The sequence below is a fragment of the Blennius ocellaris genome (genome assembly GCF_963422515.1).
Source record: "Blennius ocellaris genome assembly, chromosome: 18".
Lineage (NCBI taxonomy): Eukaryota > Metazoa > Chordata > Actinopteri > Blenniiformes > Blenniidae > Blennius > Blennius ocellaris.
The window spans coordinates 13867653-13894692 of NC_137667.1; the positions used below are offsets into that span (position 1 = coordinate 13867653).

The window sequence follows — 27040 nt, forward strand, 5'->3', positions numbered from 1 at the left end:
CAGACTGAATGCAGTTAGCATATTTGTTTCGCGTTCAATATATACACACGCACAGATCGTGGATGTAATGACGTTTAATCCATGCAAAGTTTCTTAAAACAACAGGAGTTGCACTGGCAGAGCTGATGGAGAATGTTTTCTTTACACTGGTTTGCCCCATTAAGTCCGTGACACTGGATAAGGAACCAGTTGTCCAGCAAGATGACTCACTGTTTTTTTTCTTTAACTGTAATTTTTACATAAACAACTTGAAGACTTTCCACGGTTGAATCTGGCCTCTTGTGTACCTCAGGGCCTGTGTCTGGAGATCGAGCAAACGCAGCAAGCCTCCGACCCTGCGGAACTACAGAAATGGAGCCGGCTGTCTTCCAGGGCCCGCGAGGAGCTCGGCATGCTGAAGTGCATTGTGGGAAGCATGAAGGACACTCAGGTAAAGGAGGAGGGAATTGTGGAGCGTTTTTTTTTCCTTGTTTCTTTCCGTCGATGCAGGGTTTTACTAAGACGCTGTGTTCAGGTGCGTGTGGAGAAAGTGGAGAGGTGGCTGGACGCGGTTCAGGAGCTGTTGTCTCGGGACGCCACAGGGCTGGGCGACACGGGGACTCTACAGGAAGAGGTTCATCTGTGCATGGTGAGAGAAGAAAAAGCAACAATTGCATAAAAATATTGTTGGTTTTTTTTGTGTCAACAAATTTTTAGATGACTTTTTTTTCTGTGTTATTATTCTTTAAGAGTTTTTTTTTTTTCTTCTCCATCACCAGGAGCATGTGAATGAGATGGAGTTAGTGGAAGGTTCATTGAAGCAGATGGGCGAGAATGTGAGTGCTGTGCAGGCAACTGAAGTACCGGGATTGACCAAGTGGGGGCAAGACAAGTTGGATGAATGCCAGGGCAGGTGGGCTACGCTCAGCAAAAAGGTGAGGAAAACATTTTCTTGTCCACCTCTGACATTTTTTAATCCTAATATTTAATTGATTACACTACTACACCCCACGACCACTGGGTCAATAATCACAGTAAATCCAATAGTTGACATGAGTTTTCAATTTTTTTTAATGTAATTTCTATCTGGTAAGCTAAGACTATCTATTATGTGAGCGCTAATTATAAAGGAAAATGCACTTTTGAATTATTCCGGTGCATCTTGAACAAACTTTTTACACGTGTTTTCATACAGCTTCTGAGCCATCAGGAGCGAGTGGCTGAGAGCCAGGAGAAGCAGGTGAATCTGAGGAAAGACCTCACAGAGATGCAGGAATGGATGAACCAAGTTGACGAGGAGTTTCTTATGAGGGACTTTGAGTACAAGAGTCCAGAGGAGTTGGAGGCGTCACTGGAGGAGATGAAGGTAAAAGAAGGAAATCTAACTTTTCTTTTGGGGGGGGGTGAATTCCTGTCGATCTTCCACCTCAAACGGTTGTTTTCTTTCAGCGGGCGAAAGAGGATGTGCTACAGAAAGAGGTGAAGGTGAAGATCTTAAAGGACAGCATCAACACGCTGGTGTCCCGAATGTCGGCCCCTGGAAGAGTCAGTGGTCAGGAGCTGACCTCCGAGCTGGAGGGCGTACTCGCCAACTACCAGAAGCTGTGCGACCGCCTTAAGAGCAAGTGCCACACCCTGGAGGTAATGTTGGCCTGAATGTGTGTGTTTTTTAACGGCACATGACAAATTAAATGCACTTAAAAATGAAGTGACTGGTGTAGATTGTATAAATGATGTGCATTCATAATTGAATAAGATACTTGGACCTTAGCTCACAATTTGTTGCTCTTAAATGAATATATGTTCTATCACGGTGCTTATTAATGACTTTAGGTTTTTTCCATTAGTGGCTCATTAATTCTCATGTACTGGAACAGCATGCCCAATTTTGCAAAGTGCCATTTTCTGGCTTTGTTTTATTAATTTTCAATCCACATCTAAGAAAAGCTTGTAAGAAACCGTGTTCATTATGTATTTAGTTTTTTTTGTGTGTGTTTTTTGTTGTTTTTTTTTACAAAATATCAGAGAATATAAAGTTGTAGTTAGAGGCACAGTTTTTTTTTAATCATGAATCCTGCAGACTCTGAAGAGTCGAGGTCAGACACATCACCGAGTTGTACAAACGCTCATGCACACTCTTCGCCTGAAGTCATTTTCGTCTTCAGAGTTAAAATTTTTTTTTAATGTGACTATTTGACTTCAGTAAAAATACAAAAATGACGAGTTTATCTTTTTGTGCTGTAAGGTTGAAACAAATGCGTTCTTAATAGGTCTGTCTCTTCTGAGGAATATCATCCACTTTCTTCTCTTTCTCCCCTCAATTGTTGTTTTTTTTTGCAATTGTGATGATGTGTGTGGCTCGCCGTGTCCTGTGCAGGAGGTTTGGTCCTGCTGGATGGAGCTGCTCCAGTACCTGGACATCGAGCAGAATTGGCTCAACACACTCGAGGAGAAAGTCCAAGCCACTGAAAACCTGCCAGAAAGCACTGAAGCGGTTAATGAAGCATTAGAGGTATGCGCACCAGCTCACATGTGGAGCGCATTACTTGTCGGGCTCACTCAATGGCAACATTCACTAGCATTAACCAATGCAGTTTGGCTTCTGACAAAACGTCAAGATCTGGATGTTTAAACTCCACCATCACCCCATTCATAAGCAATTATTACAAATGTTGACGGAAGCATATAACGATGCGACGTTGCACAAAAATGAAGGCCATAACAGCTTAAGTGTATGTTGATTTCCTAATTTGTCTTCCAAATTTCCTTTGCGTGGACTTGCTGCGCTGCTATATCTGTAGACCGCCTGCAGCATGACTGTCAAAGTCGCTTTAATCACTGTGCTGCTTCTGTAACATCGCATAGTGATGAAGGAATTGAAGACCCTTGAAGACAGTGTTTCTCCCCTCTCCTCTTTATCTTCACCAGACAACTGCTTTTTGTCTCTGCCCCAACAAGTTCTCCTCTATCTTCATTCCTCTGAGCATCTTTCTCTCACCATTAACCCTTCATTGTGGAGGTGACTTATGTTCGCCTCTGCATTTTTCTTGTTTGTAGAAGTTATCGGCAGCTGCAAGACACGGCACTTATCAGATAATGCCACATTGTTTTGCAGGATGATTGTATCTTGTAGTGTCTATGATGTCACGGTAGGATTGTGAGTTTAAATTTAAACTATACGTTTTTACTCTCAAATTTGATGTCACTTTGATCAGTTTTACTTCTTACAAAGGATTATATTATATATGTGTGGCATTAACACTAAAGTGTTAAATCATCCTATCCTCCCCGTCGGACTCGGGCTGTTTCTGTCTTTCTTTCTGTCCATGACCTCCGGGAAGGAAAAGCACATTTAATGACCCCCACATAAACAATGACTGTTGGTGCCGTCGGTCTACAAGCTCACTCTCTCACTCGTCTCATTCGTCGCTCATTTCTCCTTCAGTTCTCATCCTTTCTTCACTTTGCCTCTGTCTGACACACCCAGCCCAGCAATTTCTCCATCTGCTCTCCATCTGTCTGCGCAGCTTTTTTTTGTGTGGTTCGTTCCACCGCTTTCATGCACAAACACACACACCTATTTTACTGGATGGTATTTTTGTTTCGCTTACGCCTCGTCATCTTTCACTTCCTCTGATGGATTTAGCCGGATCTGTAAACATCTTTTTCTTGCCTTCAGTTTTATCAAAGGATTGTTTAAGTTTTTGAATTTGGAATCATTATGCTCATTTGCTTTCTTCTTCTTCTTCTGTTTGATTTTTCCCAATTTCTTCATTCGCGTCTTTATCTTTCTACTCCATCCACCGCCAGTCTTTGGAGACCGTCCTTCGCCACCCTGGAGACAACCGGACACAAATCAGAGAGCTGGGTCAGACGCTGATAGACGGGGGCATTCTCGATGAACTCATCAGTGAAAAACTAGAGGCCTTCAATTCTAGCTATGAGCGACTCAACCACCAGGTCAGCATTGTGTCTTTATACATATTTCTCAATGTTTTTTTTTTTGGATGGGGCTTTTATAGTGATATAATGTTATTTGAACACAGAGCATGATCACAATTGATTTATGTGGCTTTTTTTTTTTTTGTTTGAATTACAAGTAGCTTGCATCAAAATTAAAAAGTGTCCCAAAATCATGGTAGTGTGTTTATCGTTATGCATGTTCAGATTTTGAGGCGTGCAATGATTATTTGTTTTCATTGTCTTTGTCAAAACTTGCAAATAAGTGATTAAGTTATAAGAAATGGATCAAATTCATAATTTAAATCATCACTCACGACATCTACTATTACACCCATCCGTTTTCGACGTTGAAAAGCGTGCATCAATACCCCTGACGACAGAAGAATCAAACTCCTGAGCAGCTGCCTTTGTCCTCATCCAGGCGGTGAACCGGCAGATCAGCCTGGAGCAGCAGCTGCAGACGCTGAAGGAGAACGAACAGGCGCTCCAAACGCTGCAGGAGTCTCTGAGCCAGCTGGACCACACACTCACCTCCTACCTCACCGATCGCTTAGACGCCTTCCAGCTCCCACAGGAAGCGCAGGTACAGTGCACATGCACGCAGCACATGTTCACACTCCCGTATCTGATACATTAAGAGAAGCCTGCCAACCCAAAGGCCTTCCTTCCGGCTAGAGGTGTACTTAATATTAGGTAATTATTTCCCACAAAGGGAGACGCTGGTTCATCTGCAGGTGTATGCTCTGAACGCACAGGAAGTCAGCTGTAATGTTCGTGTGTGCTCATTTGCACTTATTGCAAGTCCTCTTTTGCACTTCTTCTTTAGGCTATAGGGGCGGAGATTGCAGCCCACGAAGTGACAGTGGAGGAGATGAGAAGAAGGAATGTGGTTAACTTGCCTCCTCCCACCACTGATGGCAAAGCTGCCCGTGGTGGGACCATGCTGGACCAGCTGCAGGTAACACTGACACCTACTGGACAATGTGTGGAACTGCTTTCTCCTCCCAGTCAACCTTTCAGATGACGCACTCATGTTTCCAGCACAATTGCAAATGTAATTGTTTTGTCAATGATCTGATTTCTGCAGTCTAATACATAAACTAAAAAAAACTTTGGGCAATTTCAAGCTGTGTTTTGATTATTAAGGATTTGGCTTTAAAAGGGAAAAGTTATATTATGAAACAGTATTTTTAAGTTAATTAATTATAAGCTAGGTTTTATACTTTATAGCTTAAGAAATAGTTTAAGTTAATGTGTCATAAATGTAAAATTTGAGATGCAACTATCACACACGTTTCTAAAATGTTAAGAATTCCTTTAAAAACAATTCAGAACCCCCTACATGTTCTCTTCATTTTATTAGATTTTTTTTGTACCGGTACATTTATCCTTTTTGCTTCAACAGTTTTTTGTTTTTTAAAACAACATCTTTAACTTGATATATTTCACGGTAATAAGTTTCAAAATGTGTTCTTTTTTTTCCCGTTTTCTGCAGAGGAAACTGCGAGAGATTTCGACAAAGTACCAGCTTTTCCAGAAGCCTGCTAACTTTGAGCAGCGCATGGTGGACTGCAAAAGGGTTCTGGAAGGGGCCAAAAGTGAGCTGCCCATCCTGGAGGTCAAGGACTTGGACCCTGAAAAAATCCAGCAGCACCTCACCGGTTGCATGGTGAACGCCTCAGCCTGTTCACATTTGTTTTATTAAGAGCATCGCTAACCATCCGAACCGAGTTTTTTTCTAAACTTTCTTTTTTGCTTTTTAGAAATTGTATAAGTTGCTGAGTGAAGTGAAGCTGGAGGTGGAGACGGTGATAAAAACGGGTCGTCAGATTGTGCAGAAACAGCAGACGGAAAACCCCAAAGCCATGGACGAGCAGCTCACTGCTCTCAAGCTGCTCTACAATGACCTCGGGGCACAGGTAGCTCATCAGGGGGATATGTTTATAGAAAAAGAAAATTACAGATTTATCTGACAGAACTCTTCAAGAACGGATGACGAATCTCTATTATTGTTTTCACAGGTGACGGAGGGCAAACAGGACCTGGAAAAAGCTTTGTCTCTGTCTACAAAGTTTCAGAAAGAGACTGCCGCCCTGCAGGAGTGGCTCGACACCAACGAAGCCCAGCTCCAGCAGAAAAACAGCTGCGGGGACATGCCAGCTGACATCGACGCCGAGATTGCATGGGCTAATGTGAGTCGCTTTTTATACAGTCGGCACATTTTTGGAGGATCAAACAAAAAGCATGAAAAGCTGCAGTGAAGGTCTTGTTTACTTATCGTCATTATTTCAAACGTTGTGACCTTTTCCACTGCAATTTAACATCCAGTTTCAGTGCTGCGCCCCCTGAAAGCCTCACTTCTGAATGTAGCCATTAGATGGCGCAGTTCGGGGCTTTCAAAGATGCATAACCGCTTCTCTGCCCTGCATAGTGGGTAATAGTGTAATAGTCACCTAAAAAAGACGAGAAGGAAAAACTATAGTCAAATCTCCTTTTTTTTAACCCAAGAGACATGAAATATAGTTTGATTTACTTTAGTTTGATGATTTACTTTAGTTTTATTGAAAGAACTACACTGCTCCTCCAGTGTCATGTTTTTTGTAGAACATCATCTGTCTATCTTCGATACCACTTTATCGCACTTGAAGTCCCAGAACAGTGGAGTCGATGCCAGAAAACCCTGGGTAAAGGGGGGTAAAACCTTGGACAGTTCACCGTTGCATCACTGGGCAAACACAGAGAGAAACATTTGCATCGATGTCAATTTTTAAGGTCATCAGTTTAATGCATGCATTTAAATTGCGTGAGAAAACTGGATTCCCCATAAAACATGAACAAGAATTTTTGTTTTAACTGGGAATATGTAAGAGGGTCGAATGCAAACCTCTAATCCACCGTCCAGCTTAAAATTTAAATACGATATTTATTTTACGAGGTAATATGCGGTCGACTTGCAAAGTGTTTTATGTTGGCAGTTTTTAATGGTTTGTTTTTGTGTACTAAAGCGTCACGATGAATGTTAACACAAAGCTGGCTAATGTCGCAATAGATTATAAAAACGCGGAGGTCGTCTCTTGACCCTCGTGTTAAACGTAATGTGATTTATGCGTGTATCACTGGACCAGGGCCTGTTGAAGGAATCGGAGCGTCGAAAGGCGGAGCTGTCCGGCCTGATGGAGACCAGCGCTGGCCTGCAGACTCTGGTGGAGGGCAGCGAGGCGCAGCTGGAAGATCAACTCTGTGGCCTCAATGAAGGCTGCGGCCGTGTCCGCACCTGGACCGAGGACTGGCTGAGCGCCGTTCTTGTGAGTGTAATCGGGAAGACGACATGAATATGAAATTGCTGCGATTTGTGTTTGCATTGTTCTCTGAGTCAGTAGATTCTCACACCTGCTTTATGTCTGTGTGACGTAGACAGTATATCAGTTTATTTGCCGGTGTATGTAGGCTATCTGCCCTTGTTGCCATACGTATTTTTGTTCATCCTCATCAACTATAACTGCATTTGTAATTCATTTAAAATGCACTGGATTATTTATACGCATACAAGAAATGAGATATGCTGTTGTATGAGTTTCAGTAGAAAGTTATTTTTGTAAAGATTCACAACCCAAAGATGTGCTTTACTTGGTAAATTTTGTAACTTGAGAAAAGCACTTAAAATCAACTTTGAACCAAGGACGTGCACATTAGATGTGTAGATAAATATATTTGCATGTGGGAGAAGGAAAATTAGAAGTGCCTCCTTATATAATGGTGTTCTGCGTCAAGTCAAATCGGGGTGGTGCTGATCATTATAAAATTGTATTTTTGTGTCTGTTTGCATGCAGAGTCACCAGAACGAGGTGGAGATTTTCGATGAGAACTTGGCTCACATCAGCACCTGGCTCTACCAGACGCAAATCCACCTGGACGAGGCGGAGCGGCTGGCCCCTGCAGAGAGGGAAACTGTGTTAAAGGTGAGGCTGAACCAGGCTGTACGTTGTGAGAAAGCACTAGCATATAGATGCACTAGAAAACTGAATATATACTATACAGCATTGAAGAACGTTTGCAAAGTGTAATGCCGAATGGGTCACTTTTGAATGGAAATCGATGTCTATTTCCTGAAAGTTGTAAAAGTACCACAGCAGAGATGTATAATTAGAACAAGTCAGGAAATTATATAAATAATAAACCTGTTTTAGTGACCTTTATGACATATTTATTTATATATTTTTATTTTTATTTGGTTCTTCAGTCCTCCTTTCCTTGTGCTATAGCCATTAAATATTAGCCTTGATTTGTACACGTTGAACTCGGCCCACTAAGATTGTGAATGACTGATAGCATAGAATGGCGTCTTGATGTGCAGCTGCTCTGCGATGTGTCTCCAGAGCATGCTGGAGGAGCTGGAGGACATCAGTCTGCGTGTGGACAACGTGAAGGACCAAGCGATCATTCTGATGACCAGCAGGGGGCCGGCCTGTCGAGACGTGGTGGAGCCCAAACTGGCTGAGCTCAACTGCAACTTTGACAAAGTCTCCCAGCATCTAAAAACTGCCAAGGTAAGAAAAACCCCAAACAAAACAAAAAGAAGAAGTAATGTTTAACAATAATTACCATTTCAATCAGGCAATCAGCTCAACTTGATGTTTGTTTTGGTTCACGCTGCAGATGATGACCAGTCTGGAGTCAGGAAGTGTTGAGATGAGCCAACAGGTGCCTCAGCTGGTATGAGAAATACACATTTTTTTGTAACAATAATTGAAATTTAACACATCTTTAATATATATGGATAAAGGTGTGTGTTGTCTCTACAAAAACAGTGATTCTCTTTGTCTGCGTGAAATCTCTTACAGTTCTTTGAGAAAACATTCCCCCTATTACAACTGTGTGTGTGCAGCTGTGGCTGAGTTACTTGAGGTTTGTGTTTGCACTCTCTAATCAGGTCATTCACAGTCAGGAGATCCAAGCAGAGAGTCAGACTCATCCTGCGAAGGCTGTGATCCCGACTGAGCTAATGGACCTTCAGACGGAGCTGCGGGACACTCTCAATTCTCTGCAGCAGCAGGACCCAATAAACATACTGGATGATGACAAGGTACACTGCGAATTCTTTTAGTTTCAACCCTATTTTTGGGATGTGTTAGAAAGGCATGAGTAGCTCAGCGTGACAGGTTCGCTGTCATTTCCTTGGTGGGAGCAGGGGGTAGTGTGTTTAATGTGCATGGGGAGAAGGGCCAGCTGACCCATCAGTCTCCCAGGGTCGGGCTCTGATCAATGGCTTTATGAAGAGCGGACTTGGCAAATATTGATCTGGCTCATTATGATCCGATCAATGAATACACGGTCGCACCCAAGAAGCTTGTCGATTGTGTAGAAAAATCAAGTGCGTTCGTCGGAAAGTTACAGGGACTGTGATTCTTTGTTTAATTCGCTACGTTCTGTTGCCTCTGGGTCGATTGTCAATGTCAAATTTATCAAAATGCCAATGCGTCACTGACCTACAACCCATTTAAAAAGCCAGTTTCATTGTAAATATGGTGTAAAACAGAAATGTGAAAAGAGCATTAAGCACTGCCTGGTGAAAGGTCGACTATTTCTCGCAAATTGATCACACACAAAAGAAACTTTAAAGATGTGATTTGACAAGACGAGTTTTTATCAGACTTTTCAAGCTTTAACAAGTTTGGAATTCAATCTGTGTGATCAAGGTTTGTGACATTAAACACATTTTGCTGAACAAAAAGGAAAGAAACAGACCAATCCCGAGCAAGGTCATCGTGTCAATCATGAAGCTCTTCTGTGGTTTAAACTGTGTTTTACCGACCGGTGCCTGCAGTGGCTGCAGGTCTTATAGCTCGCAGCTTTATTAGCACACCAGCTGGGCAAACGTAACACTGCTGTGTTCTTCACATCAGCTGTGGAAAATAGATGGAAGGATGCATTGAAGATCATTAAAGAAAAAAAAAAAGGTAGAAATTTGTGCAATTAAATGCTTTACTTGACCCTTCACTTTATGTCCTACTGTGCCAGATGGATGAGGAGAAAGCCAATGTGGAGGACTTGCTGAGAAGAGGAGAAGAACTGCTGCAGCAGACTTCAGACGAGGGCCGGAGGGAGGAGTTGAGGCTGCTGTTGCTCCGGCTGCAGACCCAATACTCTGCTCACAGGGTGAGAGGCATATGAAAGTGTTCTATCTTCATCAAGCAGCCAATATTAGTTTTGTTTTGTTCTCGCTGATGCTGACCTTCTTATCTTGTGTTTGTGTAGGAGCTGAGGATGCTGAAAATCAGGCAGGTCGAAACCTCTGTGGAGTCGTCGACATCTCACACCAACAGAGTGCAAACAGCCGAGGTGAGGAAGTCCTACTTTCACACCTTTGTCCGTGTTTGACCCTACATACGGGCAGTGGAGAGGTGGATGCGTTGGATGGATGCACAAAATGTGGACTGGGTGCCAACAAAATGCTCCATGTGCTACTTTAGAGGAGAAACTTTGTGCATCAGCCTGTTGGAGGCACAATGATGTCTTTCGTCATGGTCTTTTTTTATGGAATGTGTGTGTTTTTCCAGTATCTCCAGTGGTTTTTCTTCTTCATGTATTGTGACTCACTTCCACAATACGAAAACATGCAGCGAAAGTTAATCAGTACAATTGACATTCTGTCTCTCCTTCGTTCATGGATTCAGCTTGGAATACAAAAGGCTTGGTTCTTTTTGAGGCTCACTTTCAGTCACAATCATATATCATTGGTCCAATGTTTATTAACAATGATTTGCCCTCGTAGGCACAAGATACATTTAAACACGCCACATTATTGATTTATGTTCATCTTAATGAGTTTCATTTGAAAGCGAACACGTCTGTGGTTGTTATTCAAATATCTTTTTAGATGGTCTTGAATGGATGAGGGATATCATCGTGTTTTTTGCACTAATCACTATTGGGAGATACCCTGATGGTTACTAATAAAGTACCAGTGCTGCATTGTTGCTGTTACTGATATATGCGAAGCAGCTTATTCAAACCATGTTATACACTCTTAAGTTTCTTTTCCTCTTTTTGTTCTTTGTGGTTTCTTATGTAGGAAATGGCTGCAGTGGCACATAGCAGCGCTCCTTCACTGAGTCCCTCCGATTACCTGCTGGACATTAACAAAGTTCTCCTCGCCATGGCAGACAACGAGTTGCTCCTGAACTCCTCAGAACTCAGCGGGGGGCTTTACGAAGACTTTTCGAGCCAGGAGGATATGCTAAACGTGGGCTGTATTTCTTATTTCCTTATCGTTGTGTCATTTTACTAAAACATTTACTTTTTATTAACACCAAGAGCTTTAAATACATTTAAACTAACGTGTTGGCATAACACTTTCACTCTTTCAGTAAAACGTTTTGTTCAAGTTTCTCATTGTTCTTCTTTCATTTGACTTTTAAAGAATATCAAAGATAACCTGGAGAGTGTCAGTGAGCAGGTCACAGGAATCCACGACCGCCATCCTGAAGCCATGCGGGACGCCTCTCCCACAGAGGTCTCCCAAATGGAAGACGCCCTCACGCAACTCAATGCTGAGTGGGATCGACTCAACCGCATGTACAACCACCGGAAAGGGTGTGTTCCTGGCTTCATGTCAGATATTTTACCAGATTATACTGTACACACTGCTCCATTAACTGGACATTGGGTGTTAAAGTGAACCAGAGTAACTTTTTCCACCAAATAAATTCAGAGGAAGGGGAAACCAGTTGCTAGTTTTAGATGTGTCAGGCTGCTTGTCCAAAGCTGAAGGGACATTAAAAGCCAGCCGTCTGCCGGTTAGGAGACTGTTGGAGCTGATAAAGAGAGACCAGGGCACATGGTGAAGTATCATGCCCACACTGACCTTGGTTCATTTCAAAACAGTTCCTCAGGCATAAACAGACTTGTGCTTATTCTTATTTGCACTCACTCGCTCATTCACTCATTCATACACATGGACACATGCCTTAGGTCACCTTGAAAACCATCAGTGCAGTTGCTTGGGAAAAAAAAAAAAAACGGTCTTCATTTTGCACAGTGCAAATACTGTCGTAAGCTCGCTGAGATTGCAAACAAATGCTGAAGCACTCCATCTTTAATCACAATAACCTCAAGCCATCAATATAAATAAAAGAAATGGAGTATATTTTGTAAAATTGCTCATCCAAAAACTCATTCCCTGTCCTCGTCTTTGCCATCAGATTTGTTCTGCACAAAGAGATGCAGTCGGAGGTAAAAGCATTCTGCTCACCGCCATTGAGATGGAGATCCTCTTTTTCTTTTGTACGATTAACACACAATACAAAATCGGCTTCTCTGTCTGTTACGTCATTCAATAGAGTCAATGTGAAGTTTACAACCTTGTCTGAAGTTCCTCATTGTAATGGGTTTTTTAATAGAACTCTAGTGTTCTGTTTCCCCTTATCGTTTCTCTGGGTGAACACATTTTTATTCCTGCAAAGGGAATCCGTTTATATTCATTCATATAAGATCTACTCAACCTATAAAACTGATAGAGTGAGTGCAATTATTAGATTAATTACAAAAAAGTTTGATCAATTTGACAAAACATTCAATTAGTGAATTTCTATCTAATAATTTTTCCAGTCATATTGAGATACTGATTAAAGTGAACAGTTTGTAGTGTTTATAGATCCATCCATCCATTGTTATCTTATTCCCAGATTTCTTTTAAAGTACCGTACCTGTGCTGCTTTGTGATGCTGCAGGAGCTTTGATCGCGCCATCGAGGAGTGGGGACAGTTTCACTGTGACTTGAAAGACCTTTCTCAGTGGCTGACAGACACAGAGGCCCTGTTGTCTGAGAGCGTTTGTCCGACTGGTCAGCTTGATGTGGAATCTGCACGGCAACACCAAGAGGTCAGATACAAATTCCTTGTGCATCTTTCTGAGTTTATATGAGTGATGTGTACGTTCTTGATTTTTAAATTTAGTTAATCTACCATGACAATAGTCATTCATGTGTCATTCATGCTCTGGTTTAAACGTGAAAACTCTGTGCACCCCATGACATTAATATTTACCTAATGTTCTGCCTGTATTAACAAAAAGAAAGTTAAGTAGAATAATGAATTTTAAAATCACTCTATCATATTAATTCTGGGTTGAGGAAAGGTAATATCTTGTATTGCAGAAATAGGCTTCTCGATGGTTCGATATGTTTGACAGAAGACAATATTGTCTCATTCCACAAGGGAGGAATCAGGTGCTTTGATGTAGCTCATAAACACACGCTTATTATGCAGAACGGAAATGGAGGGAAGTGAACTGAGGAGCGAGATTAGGAAGGACCTTTAATTTTGCTTTGTTTGATGACTAAAGCGGCCGTTTCATCTCCAAGGGGAAGTAAATTCTCTGAAGCTGCTGCTTCACAGCCGACAGAACCAACGGCTCTCATTTATTATTTCAAAACTCCAGCTCCACTCCTGTCCGTCCAGGTCTTTTTCATGTTTTCACTGTCGCTGGGAGTGAGACAGGGGATCAAGTGGATGGGAATTGAGAGATCAATTAGCTGACTCACGCTGTAGCAGACTTTACAATCACTCAACCTACTTTACGGGTCCAGTCTTGGCAAGTTAAATCTCTTGGTGGTGGAAGCAGAGATTTGGCAGCTTAAGTTTTCACTCACTACAAATCATGCCTGTGTGTCAATAAGAGATTTGCTGGAAGACATGGACTTGAACAGGGGATTTAGGCAGCATTGAATCAGATTAGGCAGTTTGACTGAACCCTGATTCCACCCTTTTTTTCCCCATTCCTCTGGCCCTGGTGGCCTCTCTTTCTGTCTTCATATTGTAGGAGCTGGAGGAAGGCCTTGCCAGTCATCAACCTGTTCTGGTTGAGTTGACCCGCACCGGGGAGCAGATAATTGGGAAGCTGTCATCTCCTGACGGGCCGCTGCTTGAAGATAAGCTGGAAACTCTGGGTCAGCGCTGGAGAGCCGTTCACCGACAGGTCCTTGACAGACAAAGAAGGTAGTGTATGACATAAAGACTGGATGCAGTGCCCTTTAAATGACTCGCCACAAAGAGGAAGATTGCATTGCTGCAGCAGTCAAATTTCTCTGCTTCGACTATGTCAGAATACCATGTAACGCAGAGGTTAGCACTTGCCCTCCACAACCATCACACTGTTTCTTTATCAGTCGTTGGCAGGTTAACATTATCACGGTGGTCAATCAAGTTGTAACAGCAATTTAAATGTAAATTTTAGGATTAGACCTGCATCCTGGAGGAAATTGAGATTTTAATCTGAGTGCATAATGCTGTGTGCAGGTTGGCTGGTGGGGATCGGGCCTTGTCAGACCTGGTGAGGAGGCGCGACGAGCTGGCTGTGTGGCTGCAGCAGGCAGAAAACGCAGTTTACTCTTTGCCCGTCTCTGCCACTGACAGAAACCTTAAAGAACTGAAGGTACAGCAACGGCCCAAAACATGCTGATGATATTCTAACTCATGTGAGCTCGGAGATTCCCCCTGCTTCAAATCTGGACTTATTTTTGTGGTCAGCTTGGCCTGTGTTCTGCTTTCGTTTGTTTTTCTTCCTCACACTGTATACTGCAGGCACAGGTTGCTCTGTGCATCTCAGCCACAAAAAAAAAAAGAAAAAAAAAAGTTTTTGCTCAGTAAACTTTCAGTAAAAGGAGGGTTTTTTTAAGGTATCACAAGGGAATCCATCTTTAGTCATTTTCTCAACCCATATAGCGAGCTTTCCCCAGATGGAGCCACATGTTGCAAAAAACAGTGATTGACATTACATGGCTTTAAAGAAAAGTTTTTACTCCTGCTGTATAGCAGTGCTTCAAAATCCTCCAACTTGTCGACGTTTCCTGTCTTTTTTCATTAATATGTAATTATTTTGATACAAAAAAAAAGTGCATTTTCACTTGTCTTTTCATTTTCAGGCCCTTGCTGAGGAAATGGATGCACAAAATGAGCGTCTTGGTTGGCTGAATAGGCACGCTCCCCAAATTCTGGCCAATCCCAGTGTGAGCCCCCAGAGCCGAGACCAGCACGTTGGGAAACTGAGACTGATCAACCTTAACTGGAGCAAGGTATGAACATGTATTTAAGACAACCATTGCTGTGGCGACACAGTTTTTTGAGTGATACAATTTTGTCTTGTAGCTTTATAAAAGGAGTTTATTTTGGGGTTCAGTGTTGCTTGTATGCAACTTGCAAAGTTGGGAAAGTAAAGTATTTGTAATTGTCATCAGAATTGTAGAGCCAACAAAGTTATTTTCAAATTGTATCTTGAATCCTTAAATATTCACAGGGCGTTTTTCACCCTTCCCATCCTCTTTGACACTTCCATCCTTAACTCACTTTTCCCGGCACGTGTCCTCTCCAGGTGACCCATGAGTTGCTGGACAAAGTCGGGGAGGTGGAGGCCAATCTGCAGAGCCACGCTCAGTTCCAAGACCGAATGAACCGGCTGACAGACTGGGTCATCGTCACACACCAGACAATCATCACCCGAGGGCTGAATCCCAGCCAGGCACAGGTAGATTGCCCGAGCACGTCACATTTACTAACTCACCGACTGTGTACTCCGTGAAAAATCCAATCATCATCCGAGCAAATAGAGGTCCTGAGAAGAGGCTTTACCTTTTTGTAGGCTCTGGAGGTGTCCATGAAGGACAGGAAGAAGGACCTGGAGGAACTGCTGGCTCATTCAATCGAGTTGCAGAGAAGACAGCAGCTTTTGCCCCATGAAAAGGTCCCAGTTTCTATCGTGACTTTGTTTAAAAATTGTTCTCCTCATGTGCTAATTGTAGCATATTTTTGCAGCATATTGCACTGTCAAAGCAGAGCTCCTCTGTTCTGACAATTAAATAATTCTGTCTTGTTTCATAAAATATGTGCTGCAGTCTGTTACCTCCAATTTTAATTTCTATTAAATCATGATTATCATGTGTGCATAGGACAAGATAGAGGAGCTGGCAGCTGATTGGAAAGCCCTGGATGTCCGGCTGAGGGAATCTCTCCCGCCTCCTGTCTCTCCCTGGACGCACCACCAACAAATGGTCCAGCATCAGCAGCTCGGTAAAAATGTCAAGGGGAATACTGCCTGATCTCTGTTGGCTCCATCTCCACATTACATCAATGAAATTAGCAGCAAAGGACTCAATGAGCTATTAAACCTTCAACAAAACAAAGGAAATTAGTTGTTTTATTTTCGTGGCTCAGTAACGGGACAAGCATCAGTGGTAATAAGTACTCAGGTGGCAAATTAGCTTGCCTTAATCCAAAGCACAGGAATGCATGATGAAATTACAAATAGGAGGTATGCAACAGAAATCCTGGATGTGCAACACTAAAACAATCCCCGATGCCTCATTCATCATGATTTAGTGTGATGCCACTGTCCTCCGAGAGCCGTTTGACAACACGTTCTCTCTCACTCTAACATCTTTAATGTTCTTTGCATCATTTCCTTTTAAAGCGACTCCATATGTCCACACCGCTTACCTTAAGTCTGTTGCCTTTTTTTGCCTCTACTCCAGTGTCTGCCGTCCCCTCAGCTGTGCAGATGGCCAGCCTGGTGAGCGAGGACCCCCGCCACCAAGCGCCGCACACACCGGACACGGTGGCGCCCACTGATCTCAACGCGACGGCCACCGAGCTGGCAGACTGGCTTCTCCTCATCACCCAGATGCTCAAGTCAAATATCGTTACTGTGGGAGACACGAAGGAGATAAGGACCACCATGGGGCGGCTTCAGGTGAGAAATGAGGAGCAGGAATGAAGAGCTGTGTGATGATTTTGTGTCGTATTGTACAAATTGTGAGCATGTGTTGTTTTTTTCCAACATGGCAGGTGACAAAGAGTGACCTGGAGCAGCGTCACCCTCAGCTCGAAGACATCTTCACTCTGGCTCAGAACATAAAGAACAAGACCTCTAATCTGGATGTGCGCACATCCATCACTGAAAAATGTATGTATCACTGGAATTTCTTTTTTTTTTATTAAATGCATTTTACTTTTCTAATGTCCAGCTCAGTTAAATCATCACGCTCTCTTATTGCTCTGGTAAAAATGCACAGTGGAAAAAGTACGGAACCAGTGGGACAGCACGCAGTATGGTGTCGAGGCGCGTCTCCAGCAGCTTGATAACATGATTGGCCACAGCAACCAGTGGGAGGAGCAGAGGAAGGAGGTGAAGGCGCTGATTGGGCACAACGAAGGGCGTTTGCACAACCTTCTTCAGCGGTCCCGAGATCCCCTGACAAAACAGCTGGAAGACAGCAAGGTTAGGGAAATATTCCACTTCGTAACTGTGTCTCTATGTCCTCGGTGTGTTTGTCCGTCCCTCCCAAGGTCATTCACTGTCATTCTGTATCATTGTTATTACGGTACACTACGCATCTACTCTGGGGCTTTTGCCAACTTGTTTTGCTGATGGGAGTTTTTTTTTCCTCCCTCTTTTAACCAAATTCAAACTTTACTCTGCGAGAAAGTTGAGGTCCTTCAACGGCCATGTGAGTTTGTACAACGTGGGAATGAATAAATCACCTCTCTGAAGTATCACTTTGAACCTTAATAAAATCCATACACCCACCTCATCCATCATTATAATTTGAAATGATGACTTGGCCACGGGTTTCTGGAAACAGATTTTGCTTCTTGAATATTTGACATGTTACAGAAAGCAGACACTAGAGGGCAACTGAGTTTAACACAAGCCAGCTTGACTCCTGTACAGCTGGTTTCTATGCTCTTGCAATGATGAGCAATGGTCAGTTGAAAATAGCTAAGTGTACTTGATTGTAAATAACATAAAAAAAACACCCCTTGGCTATATAGAGATGACCTTTTTGCGAATGTTAATATTTAGACTGCTAATAAGTGGGGTGCTTGATTAAGCAGAGGTTAAACAAATAATGCCAGAGAGCGAAAGAGAAGAATAACTAATGTTTCTGTATTTTCAGGTTTCATTTGATTTCATTAACTTTAGAAAAAAGGTCAATGATATTGCTGCATGGCAATTTATCTTACAAAAGGCAGATACTAAGCTACAGCACGTAGAAAACAGTGCAGTGCAATTAGTAACTGCAGTAATGCTCATAATAAATCACATCTGCCACATTCCTGTGTGTCATGAACAGCACTGTACTGATCGTTGTTCAGGAGTTTCTCCAAGGTCTGGGCCGAGGCCAAGCTGCAGTCGCAGCCTTCAACGAGCTGTCCAATCACCTTCTGCGAGAATACTCCACCGACGACACGAGGAGGATCAAAGAGGTCGCAGATAAACACAACGCTGCCTGGAACAGCATCAACAATAGGTGCGCACAAACTCACTCTTAGCGTTTGGCAGTGATACTCAAGGATGCGAGGTTGCACCCACAGCTCATTTCCTTTATAGTTCCACTGACGAGTCGCATATTGTCTCACGCACAGCCTTGTGTTTGACTCATTGATGTTGACTGACAGGGCGAGTGACCGTCACACCCACTTGGACAGTGAGCTGAAGGGCCTGCAGGTGTCTCTCAGGGAGCTGGAGTCTTTCCTCAAATGGCTGCAGGAGGCAGAGGCCACAGTCAACGTCCTGGCCGACGCCTCCCTGAGGGAGGATCTGTCACAGGACTCCGCCCAGGCCAAAGACCTCAGGAATCAACTGGAGGTAGGGCAGCAAATTGATGGAGAAGCTTTGTGTGTGTGTGCAATTTACACACAGGTGCTCGCCTATTATCTCAGTGTCATCCTTCATTAACGCATCCTTCACCAGCTGAGCCGAGGCTGGAGCGTGTGTGTCTGTATTTGTGTGTGTGTGTCCCGCCAGTTAAAAGTGTGTGAATGGGAGGGCACACAGAGGGCGTGCACGCAGTTGTATGCATTAAATGTGGCTCATTGATCCTCTTTGTCCTCCACTGATTAGTGATTCTGTGAGTGTGTGGATGTGCGTGCGGGGTGTGTCTTTTGTGCTTCCTTCTCACAATCTTGTCATTTGCTCAGACCATCCCTCCAGGATCCGTTGATGCATATCATCTTTATGTAATGGTTTAATCCCAGAATCACTTCACCTCACCTTTTCAGCAGCAGAAACAGGAAAAAAATTTTTTTCTTTACATAACCTCCTGAAGTTGAAATTCTCTTTAAAAAGGTTGACCCTGTCAGTCTTGACCTCATCTCCCTTGGATTAAATGCTGTAGAGGGTTTGCTGAATTTCTTTGCTTTGATGTACCTTCACGCTGCTCTTTGCAAAGAATCCGTTCTGGATATGAGTGAACTGAAACTTAACATCAATAACATACATTCAGGTTTAGATGTCTGGGATGTAACTGCACTGTTCCTCTTATTTCTGTTGTTCCATCATTTAGAAATGGGTCAAGGTCACAGAGAAAAATGAGACTGACTGACTGAGGGAATGGACACAATGATTTCTGAGAAATTGATGTGGACAAGAAACTGGGAGACTTTGGCAACTCATTATTGAGCTCTGCCTGGATTTGCTTCTTGGTTTTAATACAGCTCTGATCATTAGGAAGTAATAGGCATTATCATCACATTAATGTGCCCGTTACAGTGATCTATATTTGTTGTATTGAACATAATCCATCATTGTAAGGCCTTTTCAAAATTCTAAAGGACACATACAGCAGAGTATTGGATTTTACTTTGGAAAAGTTACGTCAAAGTCAATGATAAAGGTCAACTGTGGAGGAAATTGTGTTCAATTAGTGAGTCAGCTTTTATGTAATCTGAATATTGGTCGAAGGCTTGTTATGCAAGAACTAATGGCAGAATATATTGATGATCATCACCCACTGTTTTATCTTAATTTTGTCTCATAATGAGCTGTGGTCAAGATTAATGGTTGGCGCAGAAAGGGGTTTGATGAAACCAAAGCGGATTTAAAACCTTGGAGGATCTGTTTTGACATGAAGTTGGCCACACAAGCCTTTTATTAGCTCAAAATTTGCTTTGCCGCTATGTGCTATTCAGTGACTTTAATCACATTTTTGGCTACAGGCCATTGTCCTCCTGACTGCTCTTTTCATTTTAAGCCCGCAGTTGGTGAGTGGTCTGGAAAAGTGACAAGAACAAATCTGGCACATTATCCAAAATTGCTTCAAAACGCTCGGGCAAAATGGCATGGAACTGCAGTCAGCTGAGGCCCTGACATGTGATGCACTAATGATGGACATTCCCACGGAAATCACCAGTACACCTACAGGTTTTCTTGCAGCGTGGGATTTAAATCATTCCTGTCGGGGATGGGAAATGCTTACGTTATCCATGTGCAATATACTGTGAATTATTAATTTTCTGGACTTTCAGTCATATAAAATCTCCTCATAAAATAATTATATTCATTAATTTCCAGCATTGTCTGCAATGCTCCAATACAGTTAGGGATAATTACCATCTTATGAATATTTGAACAAAACTCGTAAATAATTTTTGATATTGTACTCGTCTGGAATAGTGCTGCATGTGAAGCATATCTTTGAAGGACAATGAATCGGCAGCACTCTGGATTCCTTGTCAAAAAAAAATGACAGTTCATTTCATCAAGATAATCACTGTAAAGGAGGACCAGTTTCTTGTTTTCTTAATCATCAATATAAAAGAAGAAAAAAAATTGACCACTGTCACATGGCATCATCAAGTCTGCAGCTTGTAATTTATCTAAGCTTACCTTTTCTATGAATCTCAGACTTTCTCATGAGTGGAGTCAAACTCTTTTTTTTCTTCTTCTAGTTCAGGACCCACATGCACAAATTAGATGTTAATTGGATTGGACCAGTAAATATCAACTAAATGTTCCTGCTGTTCTATAGCAATTAATAAACAGTATGTTCTAAAAATATTCACATTCAGTGCACATTTTGATCAAATTGAAGTAAATAGATATTTTGTGATGTACCAGCCTCTATGGTGGATCTCTTTGGACGACTGTGGGGAAAAAGTCTTCAGATTTCATTGTTGTACCGCTGATCTCTCCACAATTATCTCTTCTTATCGCCACTTCTCTTACTGAAACAGTGCAAGCCCTAGTGGACAAATTAGGAATAGCAGTTTGACATGTTTGACACCCTTCCTTACTATATACCACTTGTGCATTTTGGTTTAAGGTAGTAAGTGGTGACACTCACTATATGGCTCAGCTCGTTTTCTTCCATTCTCATGGTTGGTGGTCCTAACCCTCATCTCACATCTCCCAGTGGAGGCGGACCACCTCGTATGACAGCCATCACTGTTGATGTTTGAATGTGTGTGTCTAAATGGGTGAATGGTCTTAAATCACTCACAATGCAAAGCACTTTGCTGAAACAGGGAAAATGCACCACATAAATGAAGCCTTTTTGCCATTTATTAACATGAGGACGTCATGTTCCCTGCAGCTACTGTCGCCTCATTAAACCACAAAGCTCATTAGTGGAATATATACTGACATATTTTATAGTGCACAATAAAATGTGGAAATGTTTTGCGGCTATTTGTGCTTATTTCAGAAATTCATCTGAAAGTTATTTAAAAAATATTGACTTTGAGATAAGAGAATATAAAAAAACCCCAATGGTAATACATTTTTCAAGGTAATTATTTCCATATTTTCCTAGATGGTGGGAATGTAGTGCATTACTTTCCACACATGGTGGAATGAGAGCACAAAGACTGCAGAGCGGCTTTTATCAAGCTCCTCTTGTGTGGATGAGGGAAAGTGTCTGAGTGTGTTGACCAATGTGAGAAATGCATGCTTTCTGCATCCTCTTAGTTGAGACCTGTTACCAGTGCCATTACCACAAAGCTTGCAAAACACTCAGTCTCCCTTGTAATGCCCTGTGAGACGGATTCAATACTGTGTGAAAGGTCTGAATTGAATGCTGCAGCCAGTTAAGCCTTATCTAAACAGAGCTCTTCAGTAAAGTCGCCGTGCTGTCTCTCAAATGTGTGCGTGTGAGCGTGTTGGTAAATGTTGATTACTGTAATGGACTGTACAGATAAACTGCATTTTGATTTACAGGGATTTATTCCTTCAATGCCTTGTACTATTCCCTCATTTGTATAAATTCACGAGACAAAATGGAGCCGAGTAACACATCGTGTAGTTTAATCCAAACACATCGTTTGAATATGAGAGTGTCAGGTTGTGCTTGTATCGAAATATGCACGTCAAAATTATGGAGGATGTGTGTGTATGTGTGTGTGTGCTCTTGGGCGACGCCTTGGTTTTCATACCTACTTGGAGTGAAAAGGAGTTTCTAAGCATTTAAAATAAGACTCGAATAGATTGGATCTTTAAAAAAAAAAAAAAAACAGGAATGGTTTGAAAATATCCACCCGTGTATAACGCCGTGTGTTCAGTGGCTCCGAGTGGCTGTTTCATGATAATCTCTGCTGATTGTGCGCCTATCTTTGCTTTTAGCTGACTTTCTTTTATGCCGTCTGCTTTTTTTTTTGCCTCCCGATATCATCTCCAGTGCTTGCGTGCTTCCAGCAGATCTATTCGCTAAATTGTTTTCTGAACCCAAAAAAACCAACAACCTCAAAACAAAACATAAACATCCCTTTCTCCTCCTTCGACCTTGCTGTCTTGCCTTCTCTCCTCCCTCCTTCCACTTTTCCTCATCTATTATGTGCAGTTTTCACCAAAGTCCTCTTTCCCCTTCAGACTTTTTAAAACATGTCACATGAGTAAATAGAATGTCTTCAATCTGCAAGCCTACAAATTAGGTTGTACACTTATTTCTATTTACTTTATTTTGTTACTATACTGATTTACACTCTTTATGGAGTTGGCAATGCGCTTCCGAGCCCCGCAGAAAAATTGAACGAGGATAATACTTCCAGGAACCCTGTGTGCCTGAAATAACCTCTCACTCTCTCTGCACCTCTGCTCTGTGCGTTCTCGCTCAAACCCCCCCGTCTCAACGTTGCTCTCCTTTCTCTCTGTTGTCCCTGCCTCCTGTTCATTGATCATACTCTTGCTCTCCGATGTCATGCCATTCACGGCATGGCTTTTTTCTTTCCTTCTGTCTTCCCGTATAGTGCCGCTCCTCATCTCTCTCTCTCTCTCTCTCTCTCTCTCTCTCTCCCCCTCTCCCCCTCTCTCCCTCTCTCTCTCTCTCTCTCTCTCTCCCCCCGTCTCTTTAGATCAGTGGCAGTAAAAAGTGAGCCGCGTACGAACGGCTTCTCTCTTCCAGTGTAACTCGTGCCTTACTCTCTCCTCTTTTCCCCTCCCAGCTTGCCGGCACACTTTACGCTCTTCTCCCCGTGTTCATTTGACTTGTTCCCTTTTCATTTCACTCTTCCTCGTCACCATTCTGTGACTCTGCAGGGTGCCGTCACAACTGATTTTGTACGGTTCTCTTCTGACTCTGCGGTCGGGGGTTGCGCGTGTGAATGTCCGCGTGGAGGAGAAAGTGAGTGTCTCGTCTTATCCGGCTCGCCTGCATCATCCTGCGAGTGTGTGTGAGTGTGTGTGTGTGTGTATATGCGAGTGTGTGTGTGCGCATGCTGAGAGTGACTGTTTATAAAGAGAGTGAGCACAGCCTCTGTGTAGTGTGTGTGTGTTTGTGACGAAACATGGGGGCATGCTGAGCTGAGTACGCCTGTGAGTGAGTGTGTGTGTGTGTGTTCTCTCTCTCTCTCTCTCCCTCCCTCTCCCTCTCTCTCCCTCTCTCTCTCTCTCTCGCTGTGTGTGTACATGTGTGTGTGCACATCACATCAGCTTGGCTGGGGTCTGGTCGGCTGGCTAGTGAGTGGGAGAGGGAGAACAATATGAGCGGGGTAGGGCAGTGCTAGCATGCGGACCAGGAGCAGGCTGCTGCAGACTTGTAGCAGTCTTAAGATGATGGCCATGGTCCGGACCTCCCTCCAGAAAGTGGTGGTCTTCTTACACAGGCTCCAGAGGATGGCCATCTCCTCGCCGCGCTACCAGAAACTCTGCAAGGTACGTGGAGAAAAACCGGGCTGCTGGAGGACGGAGAGTTTACCTTTTGTTTTTAAATTATCGAAGTGTTGCATGAGTTTGTTTTGGGATTTTTTTTAAAAAGCCTTTTAGGCTGTTTTGATTTATCTTGTAAAAGTTTCATCGTCTGGTTTGATTTTACATCACTTGCGTTTGTTTTTGAGATCAGTTTGCCATTTCAAAGGATGTGGTTTTTTTTTAACCACAAGATATTACTGCTTATGTGGGTTTTTATGTCATTGTTATTCATGAATCAGGAGCTGGTCACCGAGTGGTTCATCTTTGCCTCATCGCTTGTTTGGGTTTAAGACTTTTTATTCATGAGACAGTTTGTTCCAGCGCTTGTTGTTGTGGGAACTTTGTCACCTCGACAGTATATTGCTTTAAATATTGCCATATATTTATGTACATACATCAACATTTTTGGGGCACAGTTTATGCAAAAAGAAAAATCAGCCAGTGCCTCCCTGCTGTGATGTGTGTATGTTTGTGAACGTATCCTTTGTGTTTCTGTATGGATTCTTTCCTTTTTGAAGTCAGTTCCGACTTTATTCTGAGCATAAACAAACTAACAACTTGAGGACAAGTGTGTGTTGTTGTTTTTGTGCAAGTTGGTACAGCGTATTTTTGCTTTTTCTGGGTCTGGTTCCTGACAGGATGCACCGTAACAACAGAAGACATCTTGACTTCTTGAGTGTTTGTTCTGCAGTGGCTTTAATTAGAATCAAGCCTTCTAATTTAACTTAATAATTGCCTTTGTTGTTGTTTCACACACTTTAATTTGAACTGAGCTCATGACTCGGTGTAATTTTGATTTTTTTTTTTGAATGAAAAACAATGTTTGGTCGCTCTAAATTGTTACAGCCGTTTGTCAGATCTATTGATTTCACCTTAGAGGAAACAACTACTGATGCGTGCTGGGCTCGGTGTCATTTTGTCCCCCCGTTGATTGTTATTGATTGCTGATCTTCGTTGCTGTCTATATTGTGTGGCACAGCTCTGACCTGCTCTTAGAGGGCAGAGGGGACCAGCTGTTGATATCTGACAGAGCTGTGCTCGGACAGGGAGGGAAAGGGAGAGGCTAATGCATCAGAACAGATTCTGATTACTTTCCAGCTTTAGTCATGCCTCGACAAACATGTGGCGACTCAAATCTAATCCCTTTTTAAATTCATTGCACTTTACTCCCCCCCCCCCCCTGTTATTCCTGCATTTTCTTCCACCTTTCAAAACATATAGCCATTGATAAAGTCAGTTTTCAAGATTTGAACGGGTTCTGCTTATCTCTTGGCAGAAAAGAAAAATGAGGACAGGTTGCGCCAGTGTGAAATACAGATCACTGGAATAATTTTTTTTTCCTGTTCTCTTCTGGTTTATCCTGCACGTGCCTTGCTTGTCCTCGTGGAAAAAACAAACAAGCTGTCAAACGAAAAATGTAATTAATTTCCTGCAGCTCTGCATATGCACACTAAATGCTCTTTACATTTGATCCTAAACGAATCCAATCTGTGGAGTCGAATTGCTCATTTGGCTCCATTCAGCATCCTTTGAGTCCAGACCTTGCTGGATTGTGTCCCTACCGGTGGGAGGCATCAGTCATTGCGCACCCGATTACCCTCCCCTGGGTTGCATCAGTCATTCCAGCTTCGTTTGGCCTTCCCTTGGGAGAATCAGTAATGCCAGGCTAGTCCTGCCTCCCGGGGGTGCGCTCACTGGCCGCCAGACTGGAACAGTGACTTCCTGATGATGGATTTGCACAGAGCTCACCCTCAGGGGTCCACCCATTCTTTTTGCTGCGGGACAGCGCTGGTCCTAAAACCGTGCGTGCAGTTATTGTCTGACTCAGGATATTTAGCGCTTGAATAAACTTGTGTTCCTTCCTTTGAGTGGATTTATATTGATTAATACTAAACCACCATAATTACTGGAAGCGACAGGCATAATTTAAGAGCATTGATAAACAGGCATCATAGGTCTTTTTTAAATTATTATTCATATATTTGAGGGGCATGAAATATTTGTGCAATTCTGTAAAATATGTCGACCAGTCCCTTCCAGCTGATGCGATTGACCCAATTGACAATTCCTGCTGTTATCCGACTCACTGGCGCAGACTGTGTGTAACTGGTCCTGATCCAACTGAAGCTGCAAACTTCTGAAACTGTGATGACCTCCTTTGCAGTGACTCCCAACCTTATTTCCATGGAGCAAGGCTGCTGACTTCCTCTACACTAACTGACTTGTTAAAACATTATAGTGAAGCCCAACACTGGAGGACTCTGCTCCTCATACAAGCACACAAAAGCAAGAACCTTGAGGATAAGCGCAATGGGAAGTTTCTTAGAATAGTACTATGATTTTCTTTTATATCTATTTTCAGTGTGGCTGCAGGAGACCTCACGATGACTAGGAGTTCTCTTGTGAATAATCTATCACAAAGTACAGTGTACACATTCAACTGTGAACCACTACCATAACAAGACTGGCACATCAGTGACATTTATTAATCACCACGATTCAATCTTGTTGCTGTGAAAGTCAATCCATCATCTGCATGACCTGCGAATCCAACTTCCATTTCACGCACACTTACAATCTGTGTTTGCGCAGCAGTCAACTGGACGTCTTGACATGACTTTGGTGAGAGTGCAGGCGGAAGATCACAGAGCAGTCTCCACTGCTTCATCTTCAGCAGTCTGAAGATGTTGAGCGAAAAGACGAACAACCTGTAAAGTGCAAACTCTGGAGAAAGATGAGTCTTGTCGCAACTGTGACATTCCTCATTTTCATGCTCTTTGTGCTGATTTTCACCAATTTATTTGTGTGCCTTGAAAAAAAAGTACATTATCAACCTTTAACAGCCCTGGTGTCACCACTGACAGGACTGGCAGGCATACTTGCTTATCTTAACCACAACTCCCAGACTGTTTATGATATCTAGAAAATACAGACCCTAGCAGAACAGTAGAGGGAGAGAGATTTGCGTCATCACAGTTCACCCCCCCCGGACCTCCTCAGTACGACTGTCCAATCACAGACAAGTTCCACTTTTGTGGCACACATTTATAACATGAGCTTTCCAATGCAGTCAATAACTCACAGTGTTATCAATGAACTTTCAAATATTAAAAGTTTGTCTTGGAAAAAGGTGCATGAGCACATC

At 42.7% G+C, this 27040-nt stretch overlaps 1 protein-coding gene across 3 annotated transcripts in view; it reads left to right on the plus strand.

Moving 5' to 3' along the window:
- The window catches only part of utrn (utrophin), a gene marked incomplete at its 3' end in the record, with an annotated part of 189877 nt that overhangs the window by 43588 nt on the left and 119249 nt on the right, over positions 1–27040 (plus strand). For all 3 annotated transcript variants that reach the window (XM_080514402.1, XM_080514403.1, XM_080514404.1), the window contains exons 23-55: positions 293–430; positions 515–628; positions 759–914; positions 1175–1345; positions 1429–1620; positions 2357–2491; positions 3790–3939; positions 4364–4525; positions 4769–4900; positions 5438–5611; positions 5706–5861; positions 5964–6134; positions 7068–7247; positions 7773–7901; positions 8319–8489; positions 8599–8655; positions 8873–9025; positions 9961–10098; positions 10198–10281; positions 11015–11185; positions 11363–11535; positions 12672–12822; positions 13762–13937; positions 14238–14373; positions 14864–15013; positions 15310–15462; positions 15577–15678; positions 15884–16004; positions 16466–16683; positions 16779–16896; positions 17006–17211; positions 18090–18244; positions 18393–18582. In XM_080514402.1, the coding sequence (XP_080370528.1) occupies positions 293–430; positions 515–628; positions 759–914; positions 1175–1345; positions 1429–1620; positions 2357–2491; positions 3790–3939; positions 4364–4525; positions 4769–4900; positions 5438–5611; positions 5706–5861; positions 5964–6134; positions 7068–7247; positions 7773–7901; positions 8319–8489; positions 8599–8655; positions 8873–9025; positions 9961–10098; positions 10198–10281; positions 11015–11185; positions 11363–11535; positions 12672–12822; positions 13762–13937; positions 14238–14373; positions 14864–15013; positions 15310–15462; positions 15577–15678; positions 15884–16004; positions 16466–16683; positions 16779–16896; positions 17006–17211; positions 18090–18244; positions 18393–18582 (4983 nt within the window). The remainder of the gene's footprint in view (positions 1–292; positions 431–514; positions 629–758; positions 915–1174; positions 1346–1428; positions 1621–2356; positions 2492–3789; positions 3940–4363; positions 4526–4768; positions 4901–5437; positions 5612–5705; positions 5862–5963; positions 6135–7067; positions 7248–7772; positions 7902–8318; positions 8490–8598; positions 8656–8872; positions 9026–9960; positions 10099–10197; positions 10282–11014; positions 11186–11362; positions 11536–12671; positions 12823–13761; positions 13938–14237; positions 14374–14863; positions 15014–15309; positions 15463–15576; positions 15679–15883; positions 16005–16465; positions 16684–16778; positions 16897–17005; positions 17212–18089; positions 18245–18392; positions 18583–27040) is intronic.